The sequence below is a fragment of the Bos indicus genome, chromosome 26 (genome assembly GCF_029378745.1).
Source record: "Bos indicus isolate NIAB-ARS_2022 breed Sahiwal x Tharparkar chromosome 26, NIAB-ARS_B.indTharparkar_mat_pri_1.0, whole genome shotgun sequence".
NCBI classification, from domain to species: Eukaryota; Metazoa; Chordata; class Mammalia; order Artiodactyla; family Bovidae; genus Bos; species Bos indicus.
In genome coordinates, this window is record NC_091785.1 from 16,039,143 (window position 1) to 16,064,883 (window position 25,741).

Below are 25,741 nucleotides of genomic sequence, written 5' to 3' on the forward strand. Positions count from 1 at the left end.
ACTGGAGAAGCCCATTTAATGTGTACAATATGCTGTTTTGATACACGTATGCTGGAGGCTATGCTTAGGAGTTGAATGGGATTTTGAACTTGCTTCTCTTCCAGACTGGGCCTGAGTGGGATTTTGAACTTGCTTCTCTGCCAGACTGGGCCATAAGATGAACTCTGCACTTCCTGGGTACTTGTGGCTAGGATTACTGGTAGGAAAAAATATTGTAATTTTGCTTGTTTTTCCTATGCTGTTGGTATCATATTGAACAAATCATTGCCCAGACCAATATAAAGAAGCTTTCCCTTTTTGCTTTCTTCTAGGTGTTTCATGGCTTAGGTCTTGTTTATGTCTTCAGTCCATTTTGAGGTGATGTTTTGTATGTTGTAAAATAATGATTCAAATTCTTTTTTTTTTGCAGGTGGTGATCTAATTTTCCCAACACTCTATTTTTGAGAAATTGTGCTCTCCACATTATGTATCTTGAGATAAGTTGATCATAAATTTGTCCATTAATTTCTGGGTTCTTTATTCTTTTACATTGGTCTGTGTAGCTGTTTTTATACTGTTTTGATTATTATAGCTTTGTAATATAGTTTGAAATCAGAAAGTGCAATTCCTCCACCCTTGTTCTTTTTTAGTATGGCAGTGGCTATGCAGGGTCCTTGGTTGTTCCATATGAATTAAAATATTTGTTTAAATTATTGACTTTTGACTGCGCTGGGTCTTCATTCCTCTGCAGGCTTTCTCTAGCTTTGGCAAGTAGGAGCTATTCTCTAGTTGTGGTGCATGGACTTCTCACTGTGGTGGCTTCTTTTGTTGCGGCGCATAGGCTCTAGGGTGCCTGGGCTCAGTGGTTGTGGTGCATGGGCTTAGTTGCCTCATGGCACGTGGGATGTTCCTGGACTGGAGACTGAACTCATGTCCGCTGCATTGGTAGGCAGATTCTTAACTACTGGACCACCAGAGGAATCCTTGCATATGAATTTTAATTTTTTTCTATTTCTGTGAAAAATTCTATTTTGATACGTATTTCATTGAATCTGTAGATTGCTTTTGGTAATATAGACATTTTAACAATATTAATTCTTCTTTTCATATACATGGGATATCTTTCATTAATTGATCCTCTTCATTTTCTTTTTTATAGTTTCCAGTGTACAGATCTTTTGCTTCCTTGATTAAATTTATTTTAAGTATTAGGAGATCCAACCAGTCCATCCTAAAGGAAATCAATCCTGGGTGTTCATTGGAAGGACTGATGTTGAAGCTCAAACTCCAATACTTTGGCCACCTGATGCAAAGAGCTGACTCTTTTGAAAAGACCCTAATGTTGGGAAAGATTGAGGGCAGGAGGAGAAGGGGACGGCAGAGGATGAGATGGTTAGATGGCATCACAGACTCAATGGACATGAGTTTGGGTAAACTCTGGCAGTTGGTGATGGGCAGGGAGGCCTGGCATGCTGCAGTTCATGGGGTCACAAAGAATCAGACACAACTGAGTGACTGAACTGAACTGATCTGAACTGAAGTAGTTTATTCATTTTGTTTCTATTTCTTGAAGTTCTGTCAGTTTTGCCTCACATATTTAAATGCTTTGATGCACTTGCAAATAACACCATTCCACTTTATAAGTTAATGCCTTATAAGTTAATGTCTCTTATAATGTCTTATAAGTTAATGTCTCCATTATAAGTTAATGTCTCTTATAATAAAAAATAATTTTACTTCTTCCTTTCCATCCTTTATATCATTGCTGTGGTTCATTCCACTTATCTATAAGCATAAGGTAAGGGTAAGTGAAGTCACTCAGTCATGTCCGACTCTTTGTGACCCCATGGACAGTAGCCTGCACCAGGCTCCTCTGTCCATCGGATTTTCTCAGCAAGAGTACTGGAGTGGGGTGCCATTTCCTTCTCCAGGGAATCTTCCCGACCCAGGGATCAAACCCAGGTCTCCCGCATTGTTGACAGACACTTTACCGTCTGAGCCACCAGGGAAGTCCATATATAAGTCTATATATATTTATATATATGTCCATAACCATTACATAATCAAATATACTGTTACTATTTTCTGCAAATTTTTATCTGTTAGAGCAATAAAGTAAATAAGCAAAACTTTTTATTTTACTGTCACTCATTCTTTCTTTATAACCCTTTCTTTATGTAGACGTGTTTCTGACCTATATGATTTTCCTTCTCTCTAAAGATTTTTAAAACATTCTTTGCAAGCCAGTTCAACTGGCAACAGATTCCCTCAATTTTGTTTGCTCGTTTGCTCAGAAAGTCTTCATTTCTCCTTCACTTTTTAAGGAAATTTTGAAGGATACAGAATTTAGATCATTGGTTTGACCATCTGTATGTATTCTTTGGAGAAATGTCTGGTTAGGTCTTCTGCCTGTTTTTCAATTGGGTTGTTTACATTTGTGTTGTTGAGTTGTATGAGCTGTATATTTTGAAAATTAAGCACTGGTTGATCACATCATTTGCAAATACTTTTCTCCCATTCTGTAGGTTGTCTTTTCGTTTTGTTTATGGTTTCCTTTGTTGTGCAAAAGCTTACTAGTTTGACGAGGTCCTGTTTGTTTATTTTTGTTTTTATTTGTATTGCCTGGGAGACTGACCTAAGAAAACATTGATTCGATTTATGTACCAGACACATTTATCTAAGCATACCCCTGGATGCTGCAAGTGTTTAATTTCCAGGGTACAAAAATAATTGCTCAGACCCTTTGTGCGTGGCCAGTAGCTGTTTCAGTGGATGGACTGATTCCTAGAACTTCCTCTCTGCCTTTTGTGTGACATTACTCTAGCAATGCCATCCCTACAATACTGAGTGTCCAGATCTATGACAAGGTAAGTTATTTGTTTATTTAGGTTTTCTTGAATTGTTTTGTGTAATAATGATAGGCTGTGTACACATAACCACTGTATCTGAAAATCAAATTCAAGAAATGGAAACACTAATATTGTTTTATGAGAGCACTGCTTTTCTTACTGACTTGAGTAATTTTGAACTGAGAAGCCAAAAGCTTGTGTGATGACACTGTTACTGAGGAAAATTAACAAGAGCACACATTCAGTGAGTTTAGTCTGTCTTAATTGTGTTTCTTACATAATAATAGACATGGCACTGGGGCCCTGGAGATTATAAATGCATCATAAAATTAATGCTAGTCTAGGGACATGTTTACAAAATATGCTTTTTTTTTTTTGCATGTTAACGATCCCTTCTACTCAGTATTTAAAACTGCCTGCTTGTTATGTATTCTGTGTCACATCATCGCATCAATCCTAAAACAGCATTACTTGTCCTTTTCTATTGCTGTCTGTCTCCTTATTTGTGAGAGACATTCACTTAGTTTGTCAGCTTTGACATTGCATTACTCCTTCCCATCCTTTTTTCCCCTTGGGCAGAGAAAGCCTCAACTTTCTGTTTTTATGATTGTAGTGTAGCTTCAAGCTGTATATTCTTTTTATTCCTACATTTGTTTCTTAGGTCAAGCTGCTAATTGCATTGCATGTGGAATACAACCATGATGGTCCTGTACTGTCTTTGTGAATCCATCCTCTTTATTATAATTTACATATAGTTCATTTTAGGTTGTGCTGCAGTATTAGCTTTTGTACAATTTCAGCTTCATCGTGAATATACAGACAGTATTGAGTTCATGTACATTTTTAACAAAGAAGAGAATAATGAAATCTTGATTCAGGCTTATAACATCTTTCATGTTATGGCCCTAATTTATCTATTTCTACTAATTAAGATTTTGTTCATCTATAAATAAGAGAAAACCTGTTAATGAACGCTTTAACGAATAGTGGCTATATTTATCTCATGTACAAAGAATCTTCTGTCAGTGGAGGAATAGTACAGTAGTCCTGAAATATCAGGGATTCAGATACCTCCCATTTTTATTTACTTATGCTGAGTATATAGAGCTCATGGGCATGTAAGCTAAGTTGCCTCAGTCGTGTCTGACTCCTTGCGACCCTTTGGAATGTAGCCTGCCAGGCTCACTCATTATTAAAACTTCTTGTCCCAAAATGATGTTGGTGTATTCTAATAACTCCTTCAAATATTTGTTTTGGGTAGGAAGGAGGGCATAGAGGAAACAATTCCAACAGCCTTCTGCTTGTATCTCACTGGCGAAAACTGTGTTGCTTGTTGTTGTTTAGTCGCTAAGTTGTGTCTGACTCTTTTGTGACCTCATGGGCTGTAGTCCGCCAGGCTCCTCTGTCCATGAAATTTCCCAGGCAAGAATCCTGGAGTGGGTTGCCATTTCCTACTCCAGGGGATCGTCCCAACCCAGGGGTCGAACTCATGTCTCCTACATTGGCAAGTGGATTCCTTACCACTGAGCCACCAGGGAAGCCCCCTGCTTGGCTCACCTAAATGCAAAAGAGGCTGATGAATGGGACTTTTAGGCAAGTGAGGAATAAGTTATGAGAAACTGATGTTTGAGTCAGCTGATCTATAATCTCTTGCTATATTCTACAATAGTTTTTTTTCTAAAATTGCACCTTGCAGTGTGTGTGTGTGTGTGTGTGTGTGGCTTCCCGGGTGGCACTAGTGGTAAAGAACCCGTCTGCCAATACAGGAGATATAAGAAACGTAGGTTCGATCCCTGGGTTGGGAAGATCCCCTGAAGCAGGTCACAGCAATCCACTCCAGTATTCTCGCCTGGAAAATCCCATGGACAGGCTACATGGCGGGCTACAGTCCCTAGGGTCACAAAGAGTCAGACACGACTGAAGCGACTTAGTGCGCGCACACACACACACACATATATAAAATAGGCTTAACTTTAAAATAATGTGAGTTATTTTGGATTACCTGTAATTCTGAAAAGTTAACCTGTCAAATAATTGTATCAAATCATTCCTAGGAAAAGCACAATGAACAATTGGACTTTACATTTGGAAGCTTGACAGCTACTATATTTGATTTGTTTGGAGCTGGGACAGAGACAACAAGCACTACCCTGGGATATGGGCTTCTCCTCCTGCTGAAGCACCCAGAGGTCATAGGTATGATAACATGGTGGTCAGGGTGATTTCAGAAGAGTTACTGGAAAGAAACTGGGAGTGCTTTCCGTCTTGTTACTCTTAGAGAATTACTTAAATCTCTGTTTGAGCAGCTTAATGTTTTCAGATTTAATGAAGGGATCCTTCATTAAATAATAAGAGAACATCTTTGCATAACCTGAGAGGTTGAAGACACGATGGACAGCAGCAAAATCAATACAGCAGCATCTGGATTTCATGAGAGGTCATTTCATTTCATGCCCTGGGACTGCATATTGGTTTTATTATGGAAGGGCCACTTACACGTCTGCTCATTCTGAAAATGCTGTGTTCTAAAGCCAGAGTAGGGAAAATGGAACTTCTCCTTATTGAAGTCTGAGTGGAAATTCTAAAACTTAATGAGGTAGCTTGAGATAGCATCCACATTCTGGGAGTGATGAGTGAGTGAAAGTCACTTAGTTGTATCTGATACTGCCGGGAGCCGGCACGGGAGTCCCCACCCCCATGACAAGGACATGTGGGAGAGATCTGGTGGGCAAGGCGAGCCAGAACTCTAGGGGTGCCCCTCTGGGCCTGCCTGAGGGTCTACCCCAAAAACCTGAGCCTGTCTGTTTTACTGCTTCATGACTTTCACCAACTCCTCTGACAGTCACAAGGGGCTATCCCCAACCACTCTTATCTGTAAGAACAGCAACTTAGAGCTCTAGTTAATAAGTCTCCAGGGTATAATAAGGTATGTTCCAATTGTGTTTCCCTCAGAAAGCTTTCTAACCTGCCTAACAGGTTTCCGGACTCCTACAGCTGTGCATGTGATTATTTACGGCCTCCCAGCCATATGAAGCACAAGGAGACTTAGTTATTCTAACAATGCAGAGCCTCTCGGGGAGTTAGAAAATTGTTAAAATAGAACTGATAGAAGGTTTCTTTGTTGAGTTAATGCCCGCTGCCAAGTTTCCATATTTCTTATCCACTGTGTTCCTGGGAGTGTATTGATTAATATAGTTGATATATAAGAAATATAAGTAGAAGCTTTAATGTTAATAATAACCTTGGACCCCTAAGCTAATAAATTCTTTCCTTAATTACCCCCACAACACTCTTGCCCTATAGGAATGCAACTCTGTTTAGTGCTTTCGGGGAGTGGTACTAAACTCTAAGAAAAATCACCTCTGGAGAAAATAAGTTTTTCTGGTTGACTAATTCTTATCAGAAGAAAAATGTTAGCAGGTTTCCTGACCAGAAGATGATGTAAATCACCCAAAGCCTTTGTATTTGCGATAATGATTAAGGTCTGCTGACCTTACATGACTTTGCATCCCCCATTATCTTCTATGTACAACTTGAGGTATAAAAGTCCTGCTAAAAATAAAGCTACGGGCCTTGCTCACCAAAGCTTGGTCTCCCCGTGTCATTCTTTCTCGTCTCCTTTTCTTTTCTTTTGTCTCTACTCTTTCTTCAGGCCAAAGTAATTGGAGCGTGGGGGTATATTGATTTCCCACGTAAACCAATTATAATTAGGCCTCTGATTCTCTCCACTGACGCTATCCCTTTAAATTGCTGAAGCCGTCATCCTGAGGGAATCCCTGGATCCAACCGGGGCTGGACCCCGGTATGATACTTTGTGACCCTATGTACTCTAGCCTTCTAGGCTCTTCTGTCCATGGAATTCTCCAGGCCAGAATTCTGGAGTGGGTTGCCATTCCATTCTCCAAGGGATCTTCCTGACCCAGGAATTGAACCTGGGTCTCCTGCATTGCAGGCAAATTCATTACCATCTGAGACACCAGGGAGGCCCACATTCTGGGAAGTGCTCTAAGCATTTAGAGTCACAAGAAATTGTACCTTTTAGGCATAAGATGCCTATAAAGGTTGTTTTTTTTTTTGTTTGTTTGTTTGTTTTTAGTCCAGAAGTCTGTTTCTATAAAAATGATGCTTGACAAAATAAGAATTTTGAGGGTCAACAATTTTATATTTTACAAAGTACTTTTTTAAAAAATTTACCTTGTAAGAGTTTATGATTGTGCATGGTGGGTTAGAAAAGACATTATCTTGTCCTGTTTCACCATCCCATTAAAAACTTATTACAAACAAGACTAAGAGTTTTAAAGTTGAACAAGAGGAGGTCAGGAAATACCAAATCTTCAGCACATTTCTGAAGCACAGAGAACATACTGAGGAGTAATAATGAACTCTTTAGGGAAGATGAAGTTGCATCCTAAATGTAGAAAGGAAAAGGTACCTAATCAAAGTTAATATGTATCCCTATAACCCCATAAAGTTGAGTATTTAGAAGTACCAAATGTCAAAGAGGGTAGAAGGAAAAAGAGATTGAAAAAAGTAGCAGTCTCTGCCTCGTCCCCTTGACAAATCCTTTTATCATGTAACGTTTTCTCCAGTGGGATGAGAGAGGCTTATTCTTCAGAGAAACTGAAACCAACAGGCTCTACACTCAGGGACACTGGGCAGAAAAAGAGGAAAAGAGTGAGATGCACAGCTGAGAGGCAAGGTTAGGGAAGAATCCACTTCTTGAATTCAGAGACTTTCAGTTCCTTTCTCTATTGTAGTTCCCCGAATGCAGGGAGTTTCTGTTTGTCTTATTATGTATACTAATAAAGAAGTATATATAGATATATCTTAAGCCTAGTTCCAAATAGGAAAAGGAGTACGTCAAGGCTGTATATTGTCACCCTGCTTATTTAACTTATATGCACATTACATCATGAGAAACACTGGGCTGGAAGAAGCACAAGCTGGAATCAAGATGCTGGGAGAAATATCAATAACCTCAGATATGCAGATGACACCACCCTTATGGCAGAAAGTGAAGAGGAACTAAAAAGCCTCTTGAGGAAAGTGAAGGTGGAGAGTGAAAAAGTTGGCTTGAAGCTCAACATTCAGAAAACGAAGATCATGGCATCCGGTCCCATCACTTCATGGGAAATAGTTGGGGAAACAGTGGAAACACTGTCAGACTTACTTTTTTGGGCTCCAAAATCACTGCAGATGGTGACTGAAGCCATGAAATTAAAAGACACTTACTCCTTGGAAGGAAAGTTAAGACCAACCTAGATAGCATATTCAAAAGCAGAGACATTACTTTGCCAACAAAAGTTTGTCTAGTCAAGGCTATGGTTTTTCCTATGGTCATGTATGGATGTGAGAGTTGGACTGTGAAGAAGGCTGAGCGCCGAAGAATTGATTCTTTTGAACTGTGGTGTTGGAGAAGACTCTTGAGAGTCCCTTGGACTGCAAGGAGATCCAACCAGTCCATTGTGAAGGAGATCAGCCCTGGGATTTCTTTGGAAGGAATGCTGCAAAAGCTGAAACTCCAGTACTTTGGCCACCTCATGCGAAGAGTTGACTCATTGGAAAAGACTCTGATGCTGGGAGGGATTGGGGGCAGGAGGAGAAGGGGATGACAGAGGATGAGATGGCTGGATGGTATCACTGACTCGATGGACGTGAGTCTGAGTGAACTCCGGGAGTTGGTGATCGACAGGGAGGCCTGGCATGCTGCGATTCATGGAGTCGCAAGAGTCGGACACGACTGAGCGACTGAACTGAACTGAACTGAACTAAGCCTAGTTCACAGGAGAGTTAAATGTATCTATATTATATCAGTTATCTCTTTATGTTTAGGTGAATTTCTGAACTATAACTGATGTTTATGATGTTGTTGGAGCACCTTCATAATGCCTCACGTGTCCTTCAATTTGTATGCAAATGTGGTGTGCACTTTTATTTCTCCATCCTTCTTACTTATCTGTTACCAGCTAAGGCCCAGGAAGAGATTGACCATGAGCTTGGCAGACACCGGAGCCCCTGCATGGAGGACAGGAGCCACATGCCCCACATGGATGTTGTGGTCCATGCAATCCAGAGATACATTGATCTGGTCCCCACCAGTCTGCCCCGTGTGGTGACCTGTGACATTAAATTCAGAAATTACCTCATCCCCAAGGTAGGATTGCTTGAGTGCTAGGTTGCTTCAGTCATGTCTGACTCTGTGTGACTCCACTGGACTGTAGCTTGCCAGGCTCCTCTCTCCATGCGATTCTCCAGGCAAGAATGCTGGAATGGGTTGCCATTCCCTTCTCCAGGGGATCTTCCTGACCCAGGGATCGAACCCGCATCTCCTATGTCTCCTGCATTTGCAGCCGAGTTCTTTACATTAGTGCCACCTGATAAGATTGGGTCCTCTTATACTGACCTCAGTAGTCTTGAAGTTCCCATTTACACAGTATGAGTGCGGTTCTCGATGCACACAACAATCCTGTGTGTGGTGGCTTGATGGAAGGTGTGCTGTTTCTAGTTTAGTCTGTAAAGCTTTATAACAGGCTTTGGTAGCTGACAGTGCAAGTGTTCCAAGTTTGTTCTGCCTCTTTTGTATTGTTTGTCTGATCTTAGATATTTATTTTTCCAAATGTTATCAGTTTTTATTTGATATTTGTTTGTATGAGTGTCAGTCAATTTACCAAAACACTCTGCTGGGATTTTTATCTGGGTGACATTAGATCAATTTGAAAAGACTTAACATCATGACACATCGAGTCTTTCAATTAATGGGCATGGTATATAGTCCTTGGTTTGGGGAGCTTTCTTTAATTTTCTCAATAATGTCTTTTTCAGTAAATTGGCTCGCAAAACATTTTTGCAAGATGCTTAATACTGTTATAAGTTTTAAATAATGACTGTCATTTTATTATCTGGAATACAGAAGTATAATTAATTTTATCATTTGGATAACCTTATATAAAGCAGCATTGCTAAATTAAAAAAATTACTAATAATTAATTGCAGTTTCTATATACATTGTCATACTATTTGGGTAAATATCTTTGTTTCATCCTTCATCATTTCTGGTCTCTTGCAGGGTGAAGATTAACATAAAATATTAAGCATGATGTTTTATATACATTTTGTTAGATTTTTAAAGTCAGTTTCAGTTCAGTTCAGTTCAGTCACTAAGTCGTGTCTGACTCTTTGCCACCCCAGGGACTGTAGCACACTGGGCCTCCCTGTCCCTCATCATCTCTCAGAGTTTGCTCAAACTCATGTTCGTTGAGTTGGTGATGCCATCCAACCATCTCATCCTCTGTTGTCCCCTTCTCCTCCTGCCCTCAATCTTTCCCAGCACAAGGTCTTTTCCAGTGAGTTGGCTCTTTGCAACAGGTGGCCAAAGTATTGGGGCTTCAGCTTCAGCATTACTCCTTCTAATGAATGTTCAGAATTGATTTCCTTTAGGATTGACTGGTTTGATCCCCTTGCATCCCAAGGGACCCTCAAGAGTCTTCTCCAACACCACAGTTCAAAAGCATCAATTCTTTGGTGTTCAGCCTTCTTTTAGGTCCTGCTCTCACATCCATATATGACTATTGGAAAAACCATAGCTTTAACTAGATGGATTTTTGTTGGCAAAGTAATGTCTCTGCTTTTTAATATGCTGTCTAGGTTGGACATAGCTTTTCTTCCAAGAAGCAAGGGTCTTTTAATTTTGTGGCTGCAGTCAATATCTGCAGTGATTTTGGAGCCCAAGAAAATAAAGTTTCTCACTGTTTCCATTGTTTCCCCATCTGTTTGCCATGAAGTAACAGGACAAGATGCCATTCGTGATCTCCATGTTTTGAATGTTGAGTTTTAAACCAGCTTCTTCACTCTCCTCTTTCACTTTCATCAAGAGGCTCTTTAGTTCCTCTTTGCTTTCTGCCATAAGGGTGGTGTCATCTGCATATCTGAGGTTATTGATATTTCTACCAGCAATCTTGATTCCAGCTTGTGCTTCCATCCAGTCCACCATTTCACATGATGTACTCTGCAAATAAGTAGGGTGACAATATAAATATACAACCTTGACATACTCCTTTCCCAATTTAGAACCAGTCCATTGTTCCATGTCCAGTTTTAAATGTTGCTTCTTGACCTGTATACAGAGTTCTCAGGATTCTAGTAAGGTGGCCTGATATTCCCATTTCTTTAAGAAATTTCCATGGTTTGTTGTGATCCACACAGTCAAAGGCTTTTAGGGTAGTCAATGAAGCAGAAGTAGATGTTTTTCTGGAATTCTCTTGCTTTTTCTATGATCCAATGGATGTTGGCAATTTGATCTCTGGTTCCTCTGCCTTTTCTAAATCCAACTTGAGTATCTGGAAGTTCTTGGTTCATGTACTGTTGAAGCCTGGCTTTGAGAATTTTGAGCATTACTTTCCTAGCGTGTGAAATGAGTGCAATTGTGCCATAGTTTGAGCATTCTTTGGCATTGCCCTTCTTTGGGACTGGAATGAAAACTGACTTTTTCCAGTCCTGTGGACAACAACCATCAACATGAGAATGTTGGATTACACCAAAAAAAGATACCCCACATCCACGGGTAAAGGAGAAGCCTCAACAAGATGATAGGAGGGGATCAACTGCATTTAAAATTAAATCTTAGACACATCAGAGAAGCTCAGAGGGCACAAACAAAACCCTGTGCACGCAGGATTGAAGGCAAGGAGCAGTGACCCCCCACAGGAGACTGAGCCACACCTGCCTTTGAGTGCTTGAGTGTCTCCTCCAGAGGCGTGGATCAGCAGTAACCTGCTGTGGGGACAAGGGCTCTGGCGGCAGCAGACCTGGGAGGCACGGCATGTGGCGTTAGTCCTCTTGGAAGAGGTCGCCACTGGCCGACCATAGAGCCACTGAGCAGACGACACACAAACTGCAGAACAATTATAGCAAAGAAGTTCTTACACTGTTGCAAAGGTTCCAGGGCCCACAACAGATTTCCTAACCTGGGCATCTGGCAGAAGGACTGAGAACCCCCAGGGAAACAACAAAACCTTCTTTGCACCAGGACCTGGGAGAAAGGAGCAATGACCCCACAAGAGACTGAGCCAGACTTGCCTGTGATTGTCCTGGAGTCTCTGGTGGAGGCTTGGGTTGACAGGGGCCTGCCGTGGGGTCAGGGCCACTGACTACCACAGTCCTGGGAGCTGCAATATGTTGGCATAAATAAGTCTTTTTGAAGGCCAAACTATAGGGAGGGAACACAGCCCTACCCATGAGCAGAAAATAGGATTAAAGATTTACTGAGTATTTACTGAGATTTACTTGCCCACCAGAGCAAGACCCAGTTTTACAAAGCCATCCTTTCCATTAGGAAACTTCCACAAGCCTCTTATCCTCATCCATCAGACAGAATGAAACCACAATCACAGAAAACTAACCATACTGACCACATGGATCACAACCTTGTCTGACTCAATGAAACCTTGAGCCATATTAGGAATAAAAGAGTTTTATTTGAGCCAGATTTAGGACTAAGCCTGTGAGACAGCCTCTCAGATCACTCTGAAGAGCTGCTGTGGAGAAGCATGGTTTTCAGCAAAGTTTTATACTTTGTCAGAACAAAGTACATCAAGCAAATCAGGGAAACATTCCTTCAAGGTTTCTTTTTTTTTTTTTTTTTTTCTCCAAAGATCAGCATGTTTACAAAGTCAGTATGGCCTTGAGACCTGGGAAGGGAGTCTTTTCAGCTTTGCTGTCCTAAGAACATTTAATCTGTATTTTTAACATTTTTTATTTCTAGTCAGTCAACCCTTTTAAAAAATGATTAAACAGATGGGTAATGTATGTCTGATAGGCCACAAAGAGGCTGCTTTACTTAATGTAAAATTCAAGTTAAATGAAGTATAAGCAAGAATGACTTCCCCATTCCTCAGTATGTAAAAATTTCTTCCATTAATATCAGTTTATCTATCTACCCACCTGTCCATCAACACCTCACTACTTTAGTGAGTATGTCTCATTAACAATGATTTTTATAAAGAGAATAATAATATTTACACTCAAGGGTTACCAAGAGTACACTCATATTATGTACAGCTTATACTTAAAAATTCCCAATTTGCCTAGAATATACTTTATAGCTTTCTTTTTTCTTTGCAATTTAATAAGTAGCCTAGGGATAAGCATATAATTTTGTTACCTTTTCTCTTTAGTTTCCTGTTATCAGTTCCCTTTACTTTGTATTTCTTTTAACATTTAACTTTGTGAGGAATTCAATTTAGTAGTCTTATAAAATATTCTGCAGGCAATTGTTTTCTAGAGATTAGATTTCAGTTACTATTTGGTTAGACAGCTATGTAGGTGCATTTGTGTTCCACTGAAATTCATCTGGGAGGTGGGGACACATAATGTCATCCCATTATTGGTATGGGGTGTTCTTCATATAATAAAGTAGTATCTGCCAGATTTCTCTATGGGAGAGTTTCTTTTTTTTTTTTTTTACATTTAATTAATAAAAATCTATGGTGTAGTACTTCAGAGCTTTGTAAATATCAAACTTCTTAACCATTCACTCTACAGTTTTAGCATTTATGGATGACAATTGCTTGAATTAATGATCCTATGCTGAATTGTTATAAAATGATTTTTCTAATTTTATCTTTGTTTCTGTTTCTATGCTGAGATTAATCTGTAATGAAATCTACCCTATATTTTCAAATAAGACAATCTGCATGAAAATGATTAACACTAATAATTGCTCTAGTACTTATTATTATCCTGCTGCTGCTGCTGCTGCTAAGTCACTTCAGTCGTGTCTGACTCTGTGTGACCCCATAGACAGCAGCCCACCAGGCTCCCCCGTCCCTGGGATTCTCAAGACAAGAACGCTGGGGTGGGTTGCCATTTCCTTTTCCAATGCATGAAAGTGAAAAGTGAAAGTGAAGTCATTCAGTCATGTCTGACTCTTCACGAACCCATGGACTGTAGCCTACCAGGCTCCTCTGTCCATGGGATTTTCCAGGCAAGAGTACTGGAGTGGGGTGCCATTGCCTTCTTCGATTATTATCATAGAAGAGGTTATTTTTGACTAGATCAGATATCTGTTTACAAAAGTACTATGGACAGATAACTCCAAACACTTCAAGTTCCAATAGTGATTTCCATTTCAAACCATTGTCCACATATGAGAAGAGTGGAAATTGAAGTGACAAAGCAGCTATGACGGATGGACACCAGTGTCCAAATGTGGTGATAAGCAGAATGGATTCACCCTGGGACCCATGTACTCACTGTTTCAAATGCTTCTGAGATTTACTTGCAACATTACTGCCACTCATCTTTAATTTATTTTTGTTTATTACTTGCTCTGTCTGCTGCTGTCTTGCTCAAAATGCCACAGCCCTTCTTTAGCCTTAGATTCTTCATCTATAAATCATAAAATTGGACTAAATGGTTTGCAGCATTTGTCTGGCTCCAGTACTTCTGTGTAGTTCAGTTTATCTTTATCTGTTCTTTCCAGGGCACAGATGTATTAACATTGCTGACTTCTGTGCTACATGATGACAAGGAATTCCCCAACTCAGAGGTGGTTGACCCTGGCCACTTCCTGGATGAGAGTAGCAACTTTAAGAACAGTGAGTACTTCATGGCTTTATCAGTAGGTAGCACAAGTTTATTTTCTTCATCACTTCCGAGAGCAGGATACCTTTTGGGCATCAGCTGGAACTTTCATCCCTGTGCTAGGGATGGTAAAAATTCTTTTTTGTCTATGATGAGGGGCGGCAATCACGGTGCCTATATACTTTCCCTCCCCTCAATACATCATCATTGTTGGGCTAGATTACTGAAGCTTGGAGAGGTGACCCAGTTCTTTCAAATTCAGAAATAAAGTTTAGCTACATTCTGAAAATGTAAGAAAAGTGCATCTTAGACAAAAGAAACTCTGTAATAAATCTTTGAAACTTCAAGGTTGATGAAGAGTAAATATACTTAGAGCAGAGAACAGAGGCTGTGGAGAATGGAAAGAAACATGTTGGACCATCAGATTAGGAACAGAAAATAGAATGAATATATGTGTGTTTCTAGAAAAAGATTGAACTTGAAAATATCAAATTGCAGCTATAGTATAAGAATACTTAATGAAGTATGTGGTATAGTGCTGATGCTCAGTAAATGTTTGTTGAGAGAAGGATACCTGTTAAGATAAGATTTAAGTGGATAGCATGTGTGCCTACCCTTTGTCCATCTGTCTATCCAGCCATTCTGCTTTCCTTCTATTCATTGAAACATTCATCAAATGCATAGTCTCTTTCTGACAGCCAGAAACACAATGTTCTGTACATAAACAAGGAGTATATGTACTCTCTGTGTTTCTTGTTTGCAGGGAAACGGATTTGTGTGGGAGAGGGCCTGGCACGCATAGAACTGTTTTTATTCCTGACCACAATTTTACAAAAATTTGCCTTGAAATCTGTGGTTGACCCGAAGGACATTGACACCACCCCAGTTGCCAGTGGGTTAGTTTCTATGCTGCCTTCTTATGAGCTTTGCTTCAATCCTGTGTGAGGAATGTTAGATCATCTGGCTTCAACTGCCTCTCATCAGGGCATCACTCACCTCTTTCCCTTCAGTTTTCCTGAAAATTCCTTCTCTGACCTCTCATCTCATTGTGCTGTTTCACTGCAGAAATGTATCTTCTATTCTCCATATTCTGTAACATTTGTATTGGCCATCACATATGCTAATACTTGTCTAATATTGAGTATTATTATGTAATCAGTACAAAATATAACAAGATGGTTAATGCATACCAATGGAGAGCCTTCTCCTATGCATGTTCGAAATAAAAGGCATAATTTGATGAGTCACTTCTCAGACTCTTTCTCTTTTGTGCTAGTGCATGTACAAAATGGAAGAAAAGGTGTGAAAAGGTCATGATGTCTCTCCTAATTATAAGCCTTTACATCTGGCTTCCACAGGACTAGAAAAGGTCAGTTTTCATTCCAATCCCAAAGAAAGGCAATGTCAAAGAATACTCAAACTACCACACAGTTGCACTCATCTCACATGCTAATAAACTAATGCTCAAAATTCTCCAAGCCAGGCTTCAGCAATACGTGAACTGTGAATTTCCAGATGTTCAAGCTGGTTTTAGCAAAGACAGAGGAACCAGAGATCAAATTGCTGAATCCACTGGATCATTGAAAAAGCAAGAGAGTTCCAGAAAAACATCTATTTCTGCTTTATTGACTATGCCAAAGCCTTTGACTGTGTGGATCACAATAAACTGTGGAAAATTCTTCAAGAGATGGGAACACCAGACCACCTTATCTGCCTCTTGAGAAACCTATATGCAGGTCAGGAAGCAACTGTTAGAACTGAACATGGAACAACAGACTGGTTCCAAATAGGGAAAGGAGTACGTCAAGGCTGTATATTGGTCACCCTGCTTATTTAACTCATATGCAGAGTACATCATGAGAAACGCTGGACTGGAAGAAGCACAAGCTGGAATCAAGTTTGCCGAGAGAAATATCAATAACCTCAGATATGCAGATGACACCACTCCTATGGCAGAAAGTGAAGAGGAACTAAAAAGCCTCTTGATGAAAGTGAAAGAGGAGAGTGAAAAAGTTTTCTTAAAGCTTAACACTCAGAAAACTAAAATCATGGCATCTGGTCCCATCACTTCATGGGAAATAGATGGAGAAACAGTGTCAGACTTTTATTTTTGGGGGCTCCAAAATCACTGCAGATGGTGATTGCAGCCATGAAATTAAAAGACGCTTACTCCTTGGAAGGAAAGTTAAGACCAACCTAGATAGCATATTAACAAACAGAGACATTACTTTGCCAACAAAGATCTATCTAGTCAAGGCTATGGTTTTTCCAGTAGTCATGTATGGATGTGAGAGTTGGACTGTGAAGAAGGCTGAGCGCCAAAGAATTGATGCTTTTGATCTGTGGTGTTGGAGAAGACTCTTGAGAGTCCCTTGGACTGCAAGGAGATCCAACCAGTCCATTGTGAAGGAGATCAGCCCTGGGATTTCTTTGGAAGGAATGATGCTAAAGCTGAAACTCCAGTATTTTGGCCACCTCATGCGAAGAGTTGACTCATTGGAAAAGACTGTGATGCTGGGAGGGATTGGGGGCAGGAGGAGAAGGGGACGACAGAGGATGAGATGGCTGGATGGCATCACTGACTCGATGGGTTTGGGTGAACTCTGGGAGTTGGTGATGGACAGGGAGGCCTGGCGTGCTGCGATTCATGGGGTCGCAAAGAGTTGGACACGACTGAGTGAACTGAGAGAAATTAGGCCGGAGAAGGCGATGGCATCCCACTCCAGTACTCTTGCCTGGAAAATCCCACAGACAGAGGAGCCTGGTAGGCTACAGTCCATGGGGTCGTGAAGAGTCAGACATGAGTGAGCAACTTCACCTTCACTTTTCACTTTCATGCATTGGAGAAGGAAGTGGCAGGCCACTCCAGTGTTCTTGCCTGGAGAATCCCAGGGACGGGGGAGCTTGGTGGGCTGCCGTCTATGGGGTCACACAGAGTTGGACCTGACTGAAGCAACTTAGTAGCAGCAACGGCAGCAGCAGAGAAATTAGGCAAGAAAAAATAAAAGTCATTCACATCAGATGGAAGAAATAAAATGATATTTATTCAAGATCACATGATATTATATGAAAAAATCATAAAGATTTCATACAAAAAGCCCTGTTAGATCTAATAAATGAATTCAATTTCAATGCAGAAATCATTTCCATTTCTACCCATTAATAACAAATTGTGAATTAAAAAGTAATATCATTTATAGCAGCATAAAAAAATCTTTATGAATAATTCAACTAAGGAAATGAAAACTTATACACTAAAAATATAAAAATTGCTGAAAGAAATTTAAAAAGATGAGCAAATGAAAGTACATCTGTGTTCATAGATTGGAAGAATTAATGTTGTTAAAATGTCCATAGTACCAAAGCCAACTATGTTTTTAATGCAGTATCTATCAAAACCCTAACAATAATTTTTATAGAAACAGAAATAATCCTAAGATTCATATGAAACCACAGCGCTTCAAGTAGCAATGCAGTCTTGAAAAAGAACAACAATGGGACCTAATCAAACTTACAAGCTAATGCACAGGAAAGAAAATCATAAACACAGCAGAGAGGCAGACTATAGATTGGGAGAAAATATTTGCAAACAATGCGACTGACAAGAGCTTACTTTTGAAAATATACAAGCTCATACAACTCAGCAATAAAAAACAAATGACCCAATTGAAAAATGGACAAATGATCTAATGACCTAAATAGACATTTTTCCAAAGAAGACATACAAATGTCTTCTAGACAAATGAAACATGTTCCATGTTGCTAATTATTTTAGTAATGCAAATTGAATAAGGTAGCATCTCACACAGGTCAGAATAGCTAGCATTAGGAAGTCTACAAATAATAAATGCTGGAGAGGGTTGCGGAGAAAAGGAAACCATCTTACACTGGTGATGAAAATGCAAATTGGTGCAGTCACTATGGAGAATAGTATGAAAGTTTCTCAAAAAACTAAAAATAGAATAACCATGTGATCCAGCAATTCCACTTATGGACATATATCCAGACAAAGCTCTAATCTAAAAAGAAACATGCACCCCTATGTTCATAGCAGCACTAGTCACAATAGCTAAGACATGGAAACAACAAAAATGTCCATCAACAGAGGAATGGATCAAGAAGATGAGGTACATATATGCAATGGAATACTGCTCATCCATAAAAAGGAACCAAATGAAATGCAATTTCCAGCAATATGGATTGCAACTAGAGATTATCACAGTAAGTGAAGTCAGAAAGAGAAAGACAAATACCATACAATGTCACTTACCTGTGGAATCTAAAATAAAACACAAATGAAGATATCTATGAAATAAACCCACAGATACAGAGAACAGACTTAAGGTTGCCAAGGGAGAGGGTGGGTAGGGGAGGGAAGGATTGGGAGTTTGGGATTAGCAGGTGCAAACTATTATATTTAGGATGGATAAACAGTAGGTTCCTACTGTATAGCACAGGGGACTATATTCAATATCCTGTAATAAACCATAATAGAAAAGAATATGTATTAATATATATATATAACTGAGTCACTTTGCTGTTGCAGCAAAAATTAAACACAACATTATAAATCAACTATAATGCAATAAATTTATTTAAAAAACAGAGCTGGAAGCATCACACTTCTTAATTTCAAAATACTAATATATTATATTATGGAGCTATAGCAATTAATCAGTATTGCACTGATGTACAGATAGACATAAACAGTGCAATGACACTGTATAAAGTCCAGAAATAAATCTGAGCTAATAGAGTCACTTGAAGCTTAATTAGTATGCCTAGACTACACAAAAGAGCAGTCTTTTCTACAAATAATGCTGGGGAAATAGATATGTCTGTTGAAAAGAATGAAATTGGACCCTTATGTTACACTAGATATAAAAATCAACTAAGAATGGGTTAAAGATTAAATGTAAGACCTGAACCTATAAAACTTTCAGAAAAAAACATAGGGTGTAAGCTTCATGATCTGGGTTTTGGCAACAATTTCATGGATAAGGCACTAAAAACACAGGCAGAAAAAGAAAAATTAGACTAGTGGAACTATATAAAAATGAAAAGCTACAAATCAAAGGGAATAATCAATAAGGTGAAAAGGCAATATATAGAATGGAGAAAATATCTGTAAGTCATATCTGATGAGAGGTTAATATCCAAAACATGTAGGAATTCTTACAACTCAATAGTAAAAATCCAAGAACCCAATTTCAAAGTGGGCAAAGAGCTAGAAGATCCATCTCTCTTAAATAAACATAACATTGGCCAACAAGTATATAAAAAGGTGCTCAACATCACTACACATCAGGGCAAGGTAAGTCAAAACCACAGTGAGATATATCCTTACACATGTTGGGCTGGATATTGTAAAAAATAAAGAAAGGGGGTGTTGGCAGGAGTGTGAAGAAATTGAAACCCTTGTGTACTAGAAATGCAAAATGATGCAGCTTCTATGGAAAATGGAATAGCGGTTGACCAGAAATTAAAAATAGAATTACCGTATAACCAGCAATGTCACTTCTGACATTGCTATTTACCTAAAGAATTGAAATTAGGATATTGAAGACACACTACATTTCTATGTTAGTTTTGGCATTATTCATAGCAGTCAATATATGAAGAATCCTAAATGTCAATCAATGGATGAATGGAAACAATGGAATATACATACAATGGAATATTATTCAACCTTAAGAAATAGAATATGCTGCAGTACTTGATAACTTGAATGAACTTTGATCAATTAGGCTGAATGAACTTAGACAAGTTTGGAGTACAATCACTGCATGATTCCACTTATATGAAGTATCTAAAATAATGAAAGTCATAGAGTCAAAGAACTGAATGATGTTTGCTAAATCCTAGAGAGCAAGTCAAAGGGGCAGTTGTTAGTCAACAGATATAAGATTTCAGTAACACAAGGTAAGGGCTTCCTTGCTGGCTGAGCTGGTAAAGAATTGCCTGTCAATGCAAGAGATGGGTTTGATCCTGGGTTGGGAAGATCCCCTGGAGAAGGAAATGGTAACCTTCTCCAGTACTCTTGCCTGGAAAATTCTATGGACAGAGAAGGCTGGCAGGCTATAGTCCATGGAGTCTCAAAGAGCTGGACGTGACTGAGCACGCATGCACACAATGCAAGATGAGTATGTTTTAGATATCTACTCTACAGAAGTGTGTCTCTAGTTACCAGTACTGCACTGTACCTTTAAAAATGAGCTATAAGGTTATATCTCATGTTAAGTGTTCTTACCGCAATAAAACAATTTAAAAAGTGCACGCAAGAAGAAATATAGTCCAAATAGGTATTTATCTATTAAATGAATGGAATCAATAATTATTATATTTCAGATGAGAAAATCCAAGACTTTGGTTTACAGGTGAATTCTCTGAAATATTCAAGGAAGATTTTATGCCAATTGTCTATAATATCTTCCAGAATATAGTAGTAAAGGAAATTCTTACTAAATCATTTTATGAGGTTAGCATTACTCTAATTCCAAAATCAGACAAAGACTTTACAGAAGAGGAAAAGTACAGACCAATATTCCTCATAAACTTAGATGCAAGAAGTCTCAGCAATATTAATTAGCAAATCAAATCCAACAGTGTAGAAAAGGAATTGTATGCTGGGTCCAAGTAAGATATATTCAAGGTATGGAAGATATGAAATCAATTAATGTACAGGAGACAGGGATCAAGACCATCCCCATGGAAAAGAAATGCAAAAAAAGCAAAATGGCTGTCTGGGGAGGCCTTACAAATAGCTGTGAAAAGAAGAGAAGCAAAAAGCAAAGGAGAAAAGGAAAGATATAAGCATCTGAATGCACAATTCCAAAGAATAGCAAGAAGAGATAAGAAAGCCTTCCTCAGCAATCAATGTAAAGAAATAGAGGAAAACAACAGAATGGGAAAGACTAGAGATCTCTTCAAGAAAATTAGAGATACCAAGGGAACATTTCATGCAAAGATGGGCTCGATAAAGGACAGAAATGGTATGGACCTAACAGAAGCAGAAGATATTAAGATGAGGTGGCAAGAATACACAAAAGAACTGTACAAAAAAGATCTTCAGGACCAGATAATCATGATGGTGTGATCACTGACCTAGAGCCAGACATCCTGGAATGTGAAGTCAAGTGGGCCTTAGAAAGCATCACTACGAACAAAGCTAGTGGAGGTGATGGAATTCCAGTTGAGCTATTTCAAATCCTGAAAGAATCCTGAAAGATGATGCTGTGAAAGTGCTGCACTCAATATGCCAGCAAATTTGGAAAACTCAGCAGTGGCCACAGCACTGGAAAAGGTCAGTTTTCATTCCAATCCCAAAGAAAGGCAATGCTAAAGAATGCTCAAACTACTGCACAATTGCACTCATCTCACACGCTAGTAAAGTACTGCTCAAAATTCTCCAAGCCAGGCTTCAGCAATATGTGAACCGTGAACTTCCAGATGTTCAAGCTGGTTTTAGAAAAGGCAGAGGAACCAGAGATCAAATTGCCAACATCCGCTGGATCATTGAAAAAGCAAGAGAGTTCGAGAAAAACATCTACTTCTGCTTTATTGACTATGCCAAAGCCTTTGACTGTGTGGATCACAAGAAACTGTGGGAAATTCTTCAAGAGATGGAAATACCAGACCACCTGACCTGCCTCTTGAGAAATTTGTATACACGTCAGGAAGCAACAATTAGAACTGGACATAGAACAACAGACTGGTTCCAAATAGGAAAAGGAGTACGTCAAGGCTGTATATTGTCACCCTGCTTATTTAACTTCTATGCAGAGCACATCATGAGAAACGCTGGACTGGAAGAAGCACAAGCTGGAATCAAGATTGCCGGGAGAAATACCAATAACCTCAGATATGCAGATGACACCACCCTTATGGCAGAAAGTGAAGAGGAACTAAAAAGCCTCTTGATGAAGGTGAAAGAGGAGAGTGAAAAAGTTGGCTTAAAACTCAACATTCAGAAAACGAAGATCATGGCATCCGGTTCCATCACTTCATGGGAAATAGATGGGGAAACAGTGGAAACAGTGTCAGACTTTATTTTTTGGGGCTCCAAAATCACTGCAGATGGTGACTGCAGCCATGAAATTAAAAGATGCTTACTCCTTGGAAGGAAAGTTATGACCAACCTAGATAGCATATTCAAAAGCAGAGATGTTACTTTGCCAACAAAGGTCCGTCTAGTCAAAGCTATGGTTTTTCCAGTGGTCATGTTTGGATGTGAGAGTTGGACTGTGAAGAAAGCTGAGCGCCAAAGAATTGATGCTTTTGAACTGTGGTGTTGGAGAAGACTCTTGAGAGTTCCTTGGGTTGCAAGGGGATCCAACCAGTCCATTCTGAAGGAGATCACCCCAGGGATTTCTTTGGAAGGAATGCTGCTAAAGCTGAAACTCCAGTACTTTGGCCACCTCATGCGAAGAGTTGGCTCATTGGAAAAGACTCTGATGCTGGGAGGGATTGGGGGCAGGAGGAGAAGGGAACGACAAAGGATGAGATGGCTGGATAGCATCACTGACTCGATGGATATGAGTCTGAGTGAACTCCGGGAGTTGGTGATGGACAGGAAGGCCTGGCATGCTGCAATTCACGGGGTCGCAAAGAGTCAGACACGACTGAGCGACTGAACTGAACTGATATGAAAATCAATATACCCCATCACATCAATAGTTTAAAGAGAAGTCCAATGATTCTATATTGATAGATGTATAAAAATCATCTGAGAACATCTAAAACCCACTTGTGATTTAAAACTCTAAGCAGACCAAGAATGGAGGAGCAGTTTCCTCAACTTGATAAAGAAAATTTACAGAAATTCACAACTAACATCATTGTTAATGGTCAGAGACTGGAAGCTTTCCTGCTAAGATAGGTATGAGGCATGATGACCCCTCTAATTATTCCCATTTAGTATTGAACTGGAAGACCTAGCTAAATGCAATAAGAAAAGAAAGAAGAAATAACAGTTACACAGATTGGGAAGGAAGAAATGAAACTATCTTTGTTTGACAATAGGGTGATTATCTATGTAGAAAATCCCGAAGAATGAAAAAACAACTAAGAAGCAATTTTAGCATGTTCCCATGTGGCACCCCACTCCAGTACTCTTGCCTGGAAAATCCCATGGACAGAGGAGCCTGGTAGGCTGAAGTCCATGGGGTCGCTAAGAGTCGGGCACGACTGAGCGACTTCACTTTCAGTTTTCACTTTCATGCATTGGAGAAGGAAATGGCAACCCACTCCAGTGTTCCTGCCTGGAGAATCCTAGGGACGGGGGAGCCTGGTAGGCTGCCGTCCATGGGGTCACACAGAGTCGGACACGACTGAAGTGACTTAGCAGCAGCAGCATGTACGACAGGGAACAAGCAATAGTCAGTTGCTTTCCTATATACTAGCAATGGACATGAAGTTGGGCAAACTCTGGGACATAGTGAGGGACATGGAGGCCTGGCATGTGGCAGTTCATCGGGTTGCGGAGTCAGACATGACTTAGTGACTGAACAACAACAATATTAGCAATGAACAATTGGAATTTGATATTAAAAACTCAATATTATCTACATTAAAACAAAACTTAAGTACTTAGAAATCTGACAAAATTTGCATAAGTTCTATTTGAGGAAAACTCTAAAACTCTGATGAAAAAAACTAAAAAGATTTTTTTTAATGGAAATACATTCCACATCTATCAATAGGAAGTTTCAATAGTGTTTAGATTTCAGTTCTCCCCAGTTTAGTCTATAGATTCAATGTAATCCCAATCAAAATCTCAGCATGTTTTTTTTAGATATTGACAGTAAGATTCTTAAGTGTATATGAAGAGGTTAAAAACCCAGAATAGTCAACATGTTATTGAAATAGGAGAACAAAGTCAGAGCACTGACTCTCTCTGATTTCAAGACTCATTGCAAAGCTACCATGATCAAGATAGAGTGGTATTGATGAAAACAGAGACAAATGATTTAATGGAAAAAAGAGTCCAGGAATATTAATAGGTAGACAGATATAGTCAATTGATCGTTGACAAAGGAGCAAAGCAATTCAATGGAGAAGGCTAGTCTTTTCAACAAATGCTTCTGCAATTACTAATCTCTCTTTCACTCACACATGTGCACACACACAAGTTATCTTATAACCTTCACAAATGTTAATTCAAATGAATCATAGACCTATGTGTAAAATGCAAAACTATAAAACTTACAGAAGATAATATAAGAAAAAATACTAGATGTTCTTGATTTTGACAATGATTTTTATGTGTATCACTACAGGTAGAATCCATGGAAAGAAAAGAATAATTTGAATTGCATTAAAATTAGCCACTTCTGCTCTACTGAATGTTCCATCAATAGAAACCATTGAGTGGGAAAATTATTTTCAAAAGATGTATCTGATGAAGGATCATAATCCAAAATGCACAAAGAACTCTTAAAACTCAACAATCAGAAATATAACAACCTGATTTTAAAATCGGCAAATCAGAAACAGACTTATAGAAAACAAACCAAATGGGAAAGGGTGTGGTGGAGGGATAAATCAGTAGTTTGAGATTAGCAGCTCCAAACTAATATATCTATATAAAACAGATAAATAACAAGGTCCTACTGTATAGCACAGGGAATTATTTTCAATACCCTATAACCATAATGGAAAAGTGTATGAAAAAGATATATGTCTCTCTCTGAATCATTTTGTTGTACATCAGAAACTAACACAACATTGTTTATCAACTATAATTCAACAAAATAAAAATAATAGGACCCACCCTAAAAATGGCAAGAATATATAGACATGGCAAATAAGCATGTGAAAAATGCTCAACATCATATATCATTAGATACTTGTAGAGGAAAACAGCAATTAGATACCACTACAGAATGGCCAAAGTCCAGACCATTGACAAAACCAAATATTGGCAAGGATGTGGAACAACAGGGACTCTCAGTCATTGTTGGTGGGAATGCAAAATGGCACAGCCACTTGGAAGACCGTTGACAGATTTCTTAGAAAACTAAACATGTTTACCATATGATTCAGCAATCACATTCCTTGGTATACCAATGAGTTGAAAACTTATGTTCACATAAAAACCTGCACATGAATTTTTTTTTATTATTTTATATTTTTACTTTACAATATTGTATTGGTTTTGCCATATATCAACATGAATCTGCCACAGGTATACACGTGTTCCCCATCCTGAACCCTCCTCCCTCCTCCCTCCCCGTACCATCCCTCTGGGTCATCCCAGTGCACCAGCCCCAAGCTTCCTGTGTCCTGCATTGAACCTGGACTGGCGACTCATTTCATATATGGTATTGTACATG

General features: G+C 39.2%; 1 protein-coding gene across 1 annotated transcript in view; it reads left to right on the forward strand.

Moving 5' to 3' along the window:
• LOC109553246 (cytochrome P450 2C19-like) overlaps positions 1 to 25,741 on the forward strand; it is a 46,430-nt gene that overhangs the window by 17,050 nt on the left and 3,639 nt on the right. Inside the window, exons 5-10 of the mRNA XM_070780396.1 lie at positions 2,804 to 2,846; positions 4,883 to 5,024; positions 8,795 to 8,982; positions 14,308 to 14,422; positions 15,172 to 15,304; positions 19,578 to 19,722. Of these exons, the coding sequence (XP_070636497.1) occupies positions 2,804 to 2,846; positions 4,883 to 5,024; positions 8,795 to 8,982; positions 14,308 to 14,422; positions 15,172 to 15,304; positions 19,578 to 19,722 (766 nt within the window). The remainder of the gene's footprint in view (positions 1 to 2,803; positions 2,847 to 4,882; positions 5,025 to 8,794; positions 8,983 to 14,307; positions 14,423 to 15,171; positions 15,305 to 19,577; positions 19,723 to 25,741) is intronic.